Here is a 12,024-nt window from a genome sequence, read left to right as displayed (position 1 = left end):
TCATTTTTGCAATATGTGCATTTTCTTTAAATTCGGACAAGTTAGAGATGTCAAAAATACCTCACAATTCCATCGTCTGGCTTCTCGCTGACCATAGCTGTTGTGATATATTCTAAACAAACGCCTATGTATGTTGTAAAGCAACTCATTTTCAAGATGGCTATTTCGCAATAGAAAAGGCCCCGCTACCTCCATCAAGCCGCATTGAAGTGCAACCACACCCTGCCTTCTTCCCGTAGTTCTATCCTTGCTCTCCCAAGTGGTGGGCGTGTCTGTACAAACAGACTAATGGCAACATAACATTCGTTGAAGAATCACCAATAGCGAGTCGGGGTGCCGTTTAAATGCCCCGGGCTCGGGCTGGCTGTTTCATGCTCAGTGTTGGAACGTGTAAGGGTCAATTGAAAAGCGTGAGTAATGTTCTATTTGTTTGTTTTTTAATTCTAGCTAAAAGCAGTTTGTTATGTTCTGTGGTGTTAGGCTTGACACTTTCGAAAGCTGTTTGAAGCGTTTTTGTCGGGTTTAAAATCGGTGTTTGTAAGAGGAGTAGTAAAGTGTTTTCTACCGTCTGCTTAAATGTGTTTCTATTCATTGAAGATTTGGAGCCACCAGGTGTCGGGTCTGGTGCTTGTATCGACAGTCCCTGATTTAAACGTTCGGTTGACTAGTTCATTAAACGCTTTATTTAACATTTTGGCACATTCGATGTTTCTCTACCTTTTTATGACGCACTGTACAAAAATACAAAGTGAAAATGGGTATGAATTTTGTCGTTCGACGGGCCATGGGCAACTTGAGTGAGTTCTCTGGGTGCATTGTTGGGTAGCTAAGATTACAGGCCTGGAGTGAGCGTTTGTTTTGTTTCATTTAGTTCGTTTTTAGCTCAAGCCTAACAGGGTTATCCTTCCGCTACTCACTTTTAGTACCTAAAGTGATGCGATACTTTCTGTACAGCGTTGCAAAGGGGCATTTACAAAGCCAATGTGTCCCAAAGGTGAGACGGCATGGCTTTGCCAGTGCTTTGCTATAGTGCAGATGCAATCCTGCAGGACGTCCGCTTGCTTTACTGATAATGTAGGAAAAGCAACACCTACTTATTCGGCGTACTAGTTGTCGTGGTTAATGCGATGTATATGTGACTGCAGTAATGGCACAGTATAGGATTCAAGGGCATAGTAAATGTGTAGTTGTCATAATAATGCACATTTTAAGATTTATGGGCAGGTGAAGCATACTGACAATGAAAACGACTCTATTTTCAGAAGAGTCTATAGGTAGAATACATATGGCACGTCAAGGCTATTTGGGTAGGTAAAAAGTGATGGCGGCAGTATGAGTGACAATGGGAGATGAGAGCGCAATGGTTTTCCTCGATGGTGGTAAGTAAGATTTAAAAGTGCAGGTGCCTCCAGGCTTTGCCAAAAGGTTTTTTTTTGTGTGTGACTACTTTGTCATGATAGTGCCACTTTTTAGATTTCTACCATGCCGGTCTGTGGTGTGCTTTCAGGACTTTAAGTTGCGTTGTCAGTTGATCAGCAAACTGATGGGGATAGCTGAACACTCTTTTAGTATTTTCACAGGCTCCGCATCAACTACTTTATTTTAGTTCTCAATGTTGCTGTGCATAGCTCTTGAAATAACAGCTCTTCTAGCTGTATAGAAATATGTCCATTACTTGAAAGCCAGACATGTGGGCTGTGAGACTTCAATGAGTGAAAACGATTACTGGCTTACATGGGTTTTCACCTTAAGATGGAGCAAGTTATACTAGAGCCCATGTCCTATTTCAAGGCCTCTGCAATTACAAAAATGTTGTCTGAAACCTTATTTTGTGGGGTACATTCAGAGTAATGGCAACTCAGTATCCCCTATGAGGGTAACTATTTAGAAGCCTTACTGAGGGGGTGAGTGGCTGGTAGTGGTTGAGTATTGTAGGAAATCCACCTTTTCTGTGTGTTCCTTGCTGTTATATTTTTTGCCCCTGCCTTTTGCAGGAACCTTATTTTTTTTTCTAGCTTTAGAGCTCTGCACTCAACCCTGCTAAGTAGTGGCCAAGTGCCTCTGCTCCCCTCTACACCCTGGTTGAATTGGTATATTTGACTTTCCTATAATTTCTAGTATGTTAAAGTGCTCTGGGTAGAAGTTAAATGTCACTATTGGACTGCAGCACCTTATATCGGGCCCCTGGAATCATGCAATTTTGCGGCCGGGACATTTTTAGCAGAATTATAGATTTGCCTCATAATCAAGTCAGTTGCATAAGCTGCAGATTTTAACAAATTTGGTTTTGGTTCAAAAGTCACTATAAACGCCACACCTGTTGCTGCGCTAGCCTTTTATTGCCACATCATTTTTTCAACCCTGCTGCATAATTCTAATGGTCCTGCCATTTATTCAATCCACTACAGTGACCGTGTAAACGTTTCTTCAGGCCTGCCATTGTAGCCTTAATAGAACAGTGTTAAAATTGCATTTCGACCTGTCAAAATAAACAATTTTGACAGATTAAAACCTCGTATTTAGATAATAGTAACTCCCCTATGTAGGCCTTGTCACCCACAAGGCGGGATGCATGGTATTTAAAAGTAGGACCTGCAGAAATTTTATCTTAACATTTCCTTACAGTGACTAGTACCCAAAAGCATTTTTTTTGTGGCACCCCGGATGTTTAAAATACTAATACTGTATCGGGAATGGGACTAGGTAGAAAATAATAAAACATATTTTTAGTAGTTAAACATGCAATTTAACTGATGACAGATTGATAAAAAATGTACTTTTAAAGTTATCTTTTATCTCCCTTAAGATCAGAACGCCAACTAGCATAATCTTGAACCAGCTCGCATTAGCCTTTGAATAGGTATGAAATGCCTCCCAGGGTCAAGCCGTAGGCTGACCTGAACGGGCAGAGAACTCCTTTGAGCTTGGCCGAATTGCAGAGACTGTGGGCCTACTTTTGACAGCTCAGTGTCAAGTCCACCTTGACAGGTCTGATGTGCCACTTATATTTAAAAGGAAGAGAACGGGTTGCCCAGACAATGATTTCTATTTTTTTTAATATGTCCAGTCTGTATGATGAAGGACCCTGCTGTGTCCTATCCGACATCTGTCTCTGGGTTTATTATGGATAGTGGCTGCCTCAAACTGTATTTTACTGTTGATGTGGAAGGCCACTATCATAGTACACTCCCCCACCCCAAGACTGAGCCCAAGGTCAGTGTTGCCTAAGACGTCATCTTCAAAACTGCCAAAGTGTAGAGGGTTAGCCTTGGTAGGTTTTTCTGTTTGTTAGGGTGTCCCTGGGAGTCATACCACCCATTACCTTATACCAGGAATAAATGTGGCATCTCCATGCGCACACTTAAGAACACTTCTTTACCTGTGGAAGAACAGAAGGGGACTGGAACTGCTGTCCGTCTCCTGAGAGGAGCCATGAAGGACTGGCCCTGTTTTCTTTTAGTAAATGCAAAAATCTCCCTTGGTAGACAGATGCTATTGATATCAATATTTATTCAAACAAGAAAAAGTCCCTTTCTCGAAACACGCGCTCTAACTGAAACCTTAAGACCTAAATAATCAGATTCTAAATCATAAAATTATCAGACATTTCCTTTTATTTAAAACCATTTAGTTATCAGTGTTGCAATTAAAAACATATATTCATATAAACAGTAATTCATAACACAATGTTTTCAGATGACCTCCTGTTCAAGCTACAAGACGGCTTTTTTTTTCTTTCTGGGAGTACCCAGCTTAACAGTGGCAACTGGACCCTGCTGTTGGCCCCTGCCTGAAACCCTGAAAGTCTGTGTCCACCCCCCCTCCCTACCAGAGGTCCCATGGGGCTTTAGAAGCATACTCGTGTGGTGGTTTGTGACTTGAAGGACCAAGCCACAAGATACAATCTCTAACCTGATTGAAGTATCCAACCCACACTCCATTGAAGTCAACCTCTGTGTACCTACATCCTGGTCTACAGTGACCATGGTCTGTCATTTCTGCTTTTTTTTTCTTTTTTTTTTTTGCGCCATTTCTACCTAAAACTTTTAACAATGCATATCTCAGATTCCCTTCCTTTTGTAATTCTGTCATTCTGGTAAAGTTTTGTGTGCAATTTTACACTAATTTTGTTTAGTTTTTTGTTGTACAGTTTGACTTTCTTACTGTTCTCCACTAACAGTTCTTCTTGTTCAGTCTCCAGCAATAAATGGGTACAAAACCTGTCCAGTGACCATTCTGTTTCTTTTGCAGGACTTGTATTTTTGTTCTAAACCAAGATAGATGGCTACTCTGATCTACGTGGACCAAGAGAATGTCTTTCCTAGTACAAATGGTGGTTCGAAGGATCGTGTGAGGTTGCCATCTGCATCCAGTAAGCTTTGTGTCAATTTAGTTGGTTCACTGAAATGAAACCGTTTCTACTTCCTTGAGGAGTACACAACTGTAGGTATTACAGCACACAAGGTGACTACCAACTTTTATTTTCTGGGACAGCAAGAGTAATATTGTGCAGTTTGCACTGTGAGGGTGCACGTGGCTCCAAGACTGTGGTAATTTTTGTTCGCCTCAATGTTAAATTCCCATTCAGACCAGTCTGAGATGGATAGCTGTGCTGCACTCCCTTCTGTAGGCCATTTGTATTATGCTGGCACTGCTGTAAATGTTGCTGCTAGACTGAGTTATAATTGCGTCCATCATAGAGCTATGTTAAACCTCAGTTATCATCTAGCTCCCACTTTCAGATGTTAAGAATACTGTTTGGTATTGTGGTGGACTTTTATTTGCCCCTAGGTAGGGATGTTACCCTTCTGTATCAGATTGAATGACAATTCATGGTGTTGAACTCAAAATGTAACTTGCTTTTCTCTTAGCAAAAGTGTCATCTGAGCGACCTCAGATGCAGGGACTACGACTTGGCAAGGTACTAAAGGCTTCTCCAGTAGCCAGGCAAGGTCTCGCTGACATCACTATCAACATTGGCAAAGCTCCTGTTGGCACACAAACAAAAATGGCGAAGCCAAGGTTACAACAGCCTTCTGCGAAGGTATTTCAGAATCCCTCCCTACTGTGCTTTAATCTACATACTTGTGAGACTTCCAACTTGATACAGGCCCACTTACTGCTGCTATGTTTGCTAGCCTTGAAGTTTGGTGGATTGGATATGTAACTAAAGGTGGGTCAAGTCGGACCCAACGTCACTTATTTGTTCACTTATGCAGTTATTCCTAACACTCAACTTATGTATACACTCGGGTCATAAAAAGCAAACTGTCTCCAGACTGTGGACTGTTGTACAATATGCAGTTCACTACTCTGCCTTGTTTTCTGGAGTACTCGAATAATCATTTCGAGTGTGCGTGTGATCTGGACTGATCGTCATATCTGCTAGAAAAGGGGCACATTGAGGTTGTGTTATTTAGTACTAACACAATCTGTGATTACTGGGCTTTCACATTTACTACTCTTGCCCCAAGACTACCTGCACAGGAGCATTACTTTTGGATAACCAAGTTGCTTCACATGGGTCCTGTGCTCTCCTGGGATAGCAAAGGACCACTTTAATAGTGAGTTAAACTTGGGTATGCCAAGATCCATGCACTCTGGTCACACTTCTGAAAGTGGACCCTTACTTTGCTAGTAAAATAAGGCGTCTCAAACGATCTACAAAAGCCCAATTGGTGCTTGCTAGCACCTTCAACTTACAGTGCAGATTTGACGTTCAATTTGTATTGAGGTGCTTGTTTTGTGAGGTTGTTTTTTTAGTGGGGGGGGGGGGGGGTTAAGGAGGTGGGGCCCTGTTGCTTTTTGCTTTGTGGGAAGCCTATGTATTTAAGCCCCCTATTCTCTGCTTTACTATGCCTTTTCTCTAGCCAGTCAATGGTTTTGCTGTGATGGGACTTCTCTAGTTCATGGCCTGTGTGGCTGTTTTTATCTTCAGTCACTGAACTCAAATTGACACCCAAGGTAAAGTATGGGTATGTTAATGCTTGTTAAGCGCGACTGTCACCCCGAGGGTATCCTGGCGCTGAGATCAGTTCAGCCATCTGGTGTATGCTTATTCTGCTCTTGGGAAAAGATATGTTATGGGTGAAGCCTCATACCAAAAAGTGAGGTACCTTTTACCAAAAGGTACAGGGGATGGTGCTGACTGTACTTTGCAATTGTAAGACCTCGACGACAGATGAATCAGTTACATTCTAGAACTGGGGAAAGTAACGAATACCAAATTGTTAAGAACATGTAGATTTCCCTCGAGGCCCTTGTAAAAAGTGGATACCAGATACAACCAATATTTATGTTGGTTTGCTGCTGTCTGACTGGATCCATCCCTGTGCTACCACTTTCTAATTGGCAGTAAATAAGGGCGTTGGGGTGCATTGCAACAAAGGAGAAACTTCCGTATCTGTAGTGTAGAGTTTTTGTTTGTTTTTTACCAGTGTGATTTTACTTAAACTCAATGTTTACTTTAGTGATTGTAGAGTGTAGAATGCAAAACTTGATTGGGAGTTATGAACATATGGGAGCTTTTGCTACCATATTTTCCCAGGCTTCATTTGAACTAGTTTAGTGTAAAAATGTGCTAACTATCTAGCACTAAACTGTGATTGGTGTTCAAATATGGATGTAACGTCTCGTGAGGTTTGCCACTTCAGGGACAAATGATAGATTGCTTGTTCAAAGTTTAAACTTTTTTTTTTTCCACAGAATGGAAGAAAACATTCTGATGTGGAATATCCAGAAATTGAGAAATGTATTCCCTATAATCCACTTGGTAAGCATGTACTTCTGGCGCAGAGTAGATTCACATGAAAGAGTGGTTTGAGTCACTGTAATCGGTAATGGGAGTAGTAGCCAGTTGAAAGCAGCTGAACACAAGTAGGTCTGTCTCCACAGCTTATCTTAACTTGTCATCTCTGTATATTGCCGTAGATTTTGAGTGTTTTGATGTTCCAGAAGAGCACCGACTGAGTCACTTGTGCTTGGCTGGTGTATCGCTCCAGACAATGGAAATGGAAAGGTTTGATCGACATGTGAACCTGATGCCATCTCCTCTGAAACCCTTTTCATTCACATGGGAGTCAGGTTGGTAATATTACAAGAGCCCCCTTTTCGCCATTTCAAATGCACCTTAAGCTGCTTTTGTTAACTTCTTGCCCACTAATTAAAAATTCCCTATTCCCCTTGACCAGCTGGTAATTGCTAATGTGTCAAGTAAAATGTATTCTGCTGCTGTCATTTAAGGTTAATGCACGGACTATCTCTGCATAGGGATCTTACACACTGAACCTTTGGTATTGGAATCCTTTTTTGTCTTGTACTGCAAAAGCCTTTGTTTTTTCAGGTTCTGCACGCTGTCGCAAACTACGTATCCTGTATGCCGCACTTAAACTTATTTCAATACCATGCAGAGTTGCAGGCATGGCATAAAGCATTGTAGGGGTCTTGAAGTGTCTTCAGGTGATTGGAATAACAATGTTTTATGCCCATGGATTCTGCAAAGCTTCTGAAAACTAAATTGCTCTTTCTGCTCAATCTTACAGATATCCTGCACTTACCGTTCTTGTATTCGCTGGCTGAAACGACTGTTGACTTGCCGCCGTTGCTGGGCTATTAAAATGAAACCAACTTGGACTTAATGGGACTGTTTATGCACTTTTACTGTATTTATGTTTTTAATAAAGGTTTTGTCACTTGCTACATTATTTGTATGGAATGGTGTTTAGCATCTAAACTACTCATTCATTACTTTCCAACATAAGTTGGCAGATAATTGCCGCATACAAGGTTGAACTGTAGATCTGTGGGGGTATATCCTCAATGAGAAGCAAGCTATGAGTAGACCTGAAGATAAACTCAGTGGGGATGAGGATTAGTACTATAATTGTGGTGTAGTATGGCACTTTGTGGATTGATTATCAGAAGAAAATAATAGTGACTGTTTCATCTGTCTAGGAGGACAGTGATGCCAGAATTGAGGCCCACACAATTCAAATAGAGCACTGGATGAACTAGAAAGTGGGATTATTTGTAATGCAGCTCACTTGTAGAACCACAGGCAACAAACTTACTTGCACCTTATTTCCATGTACTGTGGTAGTATCCGCTTTTCCTGCCTCACATTGAATATACACAACACCTGTTGGCTATTTGTCGCATCAATACGTCTAGCATTGATATGGAAGTGGTGAGGTTTTTTTTTCTTGTATTTAGAACACAAAGCATAGTGTGCCTTCGCAATCTTGCATGAATACGTAAAATGGGGGTGGGGTGCTTTGAGTTAATCTCGGTCAGCATGCTCCAAATGCTTGGCAAGTGTTTTCAGAAAGCCTTTGCAATCTAAAATGTTGGATTTTCCAGGATGGCCCATTTGCTCTTTTTGTTGGGAACGCCTCCTGAGATCTATAGCTTTAGATAAAGATAAATAGTATGAATGTGTGCTATATGCAATGCAGCAAGACTTCTGATGATAGACTAGGTGCTATGAGTATCTGTGGTTCCGATATGACTCTCGCAGGTCTACTGGCTTACTTTACTGCAGCTGTCAGAATTGGTAACTTAACCCCAATGGCAACTTCAATGACCACTTGCCTGGGTGTGATCCGTAGATTGGGACACTTGTTTGAGGTCTTGGGACTGAAGATGCATCTTCCTCAGTAGGGTTTGTTTTTATTTTCAAAAAATGGAGATTTAAGTAAGTAAAGGGTGAGTCCTATAGATGTTACTACTTGTTTTTATTAGAGGGAGAGGTTTTAAAGCCTTTGTCACATCAAGGCATTAGTTGTAGTTCTCTATCTGCCTGGTAAGTCACAACCATATTGATCAAAGTCTTTCCTTCTGATGTTTGGTAAGCTGGTTATGGTGTTGTGTTACTACTTGAGCAGAGTGTCCCGGCGCTATCAGACCTTGAACAGAAGCAGAGAGACCAACCAAATTATTGTCCGAACAGCCATGTTTTAAGCTCTTTCCTAAAGTCAAGGAGGCCGTCAATCTTCCGAAGAGACGGAGGCAGTTTGTTCCACAGTTAAGGGGGGGGGGGGGCAGACGTTTGAAAGAGCGACCCCCCCCACACCCCCAATGCGAGCTTGCCTAATCGCCGGAACCGTAGCCAGTGCCAGCGAAGCAGAGCGTAGTGCTCTGGAAGGGAGGTAGAAATCTATTCTCTAGCTAAGATAGCGGGCGCCAGTACCATGGAGGGCTTTAACCCCTCCCATGCTCGTGACGGAACGGTGCCGTCACGGCCCACTCGCGCCTGTGCGGCGCGAAGCCTGCGCTGAAGGTTCTATTAGGCGGGCGGGGCCGTGACTGAACCGTTCCGTCATAAGCACAGCTCACCCGCGACGAGGAGCGGTTCCGTCTCTAGCACGGGACTGCCGCGCGGCCCCACTTCCCCCTTAGCGCTGGGGCAGAATAGCTGCCGCAGCGAAGGGGTTAACTGCCATGGTAAGGGTCTTAAAAGAGATGCGTTTTCAAACTGGCAGCCAGTGAAGTGATTTAAGTGAGGCAGCAGTTTTGGACCTACGGCTAAGGCTGAAGATTGCTCTAGCAGCTGAGTTTTGAACCGATTGAAGGCGTGAAAGAAAATACTCTGGAAGGCCCAGGTATAGCACGTTGGCATAATCTAGCCTGGAACCTATTAGGGCGAACAAAGAAAAACCAAAGGGGATGATGGACAGAGCGTTGACAATACAAACACTCACCCCCAGTCAACTGATCTGGGTTTAATCCATCACCGTTCTTTAGCTCACTCCGCCACCCTAGTTCAGACATGGCCATATGCAAATCAGTCTGACCCTGTGCCTCATGGGAACAGTCCAGCCCGAACTGCCAAGCCATGTTTTCCCTGGACCGGAATCAAGCTTCCCAGGACCGGTTTCTGGCATTACAGCCGTCTTCAGCCGGGCTTGCTTCAATCCAGTGGCAAAGTGAGCAAGGGACTCACGTCTGAGTGGGCTAAAGAACGGTGATGGATCAAACCTAGATCTTTTGACTGGGCGTAAGTGTTTGATTGGGTCAGATGCTCCGTCCATCACCACCCCCTTTTGTACCGCTGTGGAACCTATTAGGGCCTGGACCGTTGTCCTCCTGTGGGCAAAGGGAAGACATTTCCTCAACCTTTTTAGGAGGCCGTAACACTGCCCCACTAAACCCAGGATCTGCGCTTTGAAAGTGAGCCCATTGTCCACTTTCACTCCCAGGTTCTTTGCCATAGGAGTGGCGGGGGGGGGGGGGGGGGATAACATATCCGCCGGCCACCATGAATTCCAGCAGGGGTCCAGTGGGCAGCCAAAAAGAGCACCTGATTTATCAGAATTGCACTTCAAATGATTCACTTGGAACCAGGAAAAACAGCCCCTAGACAGTTGATATTCTTACCATTCAAGTCAGCTTTCTCTTCACATGTGAAAAGAAGCTGTGTATCGTCAGCAGACCATACAATCAGGGCACCATAGGACTCAACCAACGCTGCCAAAGGGGACATGTAAATGTTAAAAAGGGTGGGGCTCTAACTCCCCCCCCCCCCCCCCCTCCGTAGAGGAATTCCCCCCCCCCCCTCCCTCCGTAGAGGAATTCCCCCCCCCCCCCCGTAGAGGAACTCCCCCTCCAATGGAGGCACTAAGGCGGAGTACGGAGGGGCCCAGATTGTTTGTTGGCGGTCTGATAGAAAAGACTCAAAACAACTAAAAGCCGTCCCCCCTCAAACTGATCTCATAGAGTCTAAGAAGATGGCTGTGGGTGGGGACTGTATCGCAAGCAGCCGATAAATCGAGCAACACCAACATCGCCTTTCCTCCCACATCCAAAACTTCCCTGATGGATTCCGTGACCTCCAGCAACACTGTTTCCGTGCTCACGTTGACTGAGTATGATGGAGGATGTCATGCGACTCCAAAAAATTCGAGAGGGAGGAGTGAACATGTTTTTCCATGACCATAGCAAAGGCCGGGAGAAGTGAAATTGGCCTGTAATTTACGTGAATGCTGGGGTCCAAACTGGTTTTTAGGAGCAGCAGGATGAGGGCCTGTTTCCAGGCATGAGGGACGAAGCCGGTATTGATTTAAAACCGGATTAATAATCGGGTTAATAACATGCGCCACTTTGGCAAGAAACTTGGCAGGACCAGGATACATTAGTGAGCCCGATCTTAATTTGGTTAAGAGATCCAATGAGACCTGTGAGGAGAGACGGGACACTCGTGAGCAAAGAATGCTCAGGATTGGAAGGAGATCAAAGACTAATGGGAGTTGGGGGCCAGATCGCACAAAGGATGCCTGAATATTGTTGATTTTATTGGCAAAAAAATCTGCCATTTGAGTCACCCAAGGTTCCGAAGGCGAGCACTTGGCTGTTAAGGATGAAGGGGACGTAAATTCCTTAACTATGGTGAAAATGTCCTTACTAATGTTGGCTGCGGCTTCGATTCTCTTGGCAAAGTAAGATTTTTTTTTTTCCTCCAGGATATGTTAGATCTTAGTGCACTCCCTATAGACCTCTTTTGATGATTCATCGTAGTTACGGCGCCATGCTCTCTCGGCTTTCTTACAAAGCCTTCTACTTTCATTTAGTGCAGGCGTAAACCAGGGGGCCGAGGCACAAACAGTTTTTTTTGGGCCACACGAAGGGGGTGCCAACTCATCAAGGTGCTGCGAGAGCCAGGTCTGAAACAGATCAAGATCAGCCTCTAAGTTGCCTGTAGGCTGGCAAGGATGTAGTCAAAGACTGAGCCAGCATATCAGACGATACGCAGTGAAAAGCACGAGGGGCTATGACCTGACGACTAAAACCACTATTTGTCGATCTGGTCACACAAAATGTCGAACTTCACTAAATAGTTGTCAGACCATAGCACGGGTATAGGCGTGGCAAGGGAAATGGGAGTAGTGGAAAAGATTTGGTCCAGATTGTGACCTTTATTGTGAGTGGGGGTGGCAAGATAGGGAGTAAGACCCAGAGGATTAGTAACATCCAGAAGCTTAACAGTATCTGCAGCTTCTGCCATATCCATGTGGATGTTAAAATCACCTA

General features: G+C 43.8%; 1 protein-coding gene across 1 annotated transcript; it reads left to right on the top strand.

Annotated features, from left to right (window-relative positions):
* Positions 1–330: 330 nt before the first annotated feature.
* On the top strand, positions 331–7,698 carry LOC144767127 (securin-like). Its single transcript, XM_078650726.1, has 6 exons — positions 331–410; positions 4,252–4,372; positions 4,872–5,044; positions 6,706–6,772; positions 6,931–7,083; positions 7,542–7,698. Exons 2-6 carry the CDS (start codon positions 4,282–4,284, stop codon positions 7,613–7,615), a joined length of 558 nt encoding a protein of 185 aa, XP_078506852.1. The 5' UTR covers positions 331–410; positions 4,252–4,281; the 3' UTR covers positions 7,616–7,698.
* The last annotated feature ends 4,326 nt before the right edge of the window (positions 7,699–12,024 follow it).

Source organism: Lissotriton helveticus, chromosome 7, assembly GCF_964261635.1.
Source record: "Lissotriton helveticus chromosome 7, aLisHel1.1, whole genome shotgun sequence".
In the NCBI taxonomy this organism is placed as follows: domain Eukaryota; kingdom Metazoa; phylum Chordata; class Amphibia; order Caudata; family Salamandridae; genus Lissotriton; species Lissotriton helveticus.
Note: the sequence above shows the minus strand (reverse complement) of the source record. Positions and strands in the feature narration are given on the sequence as shown.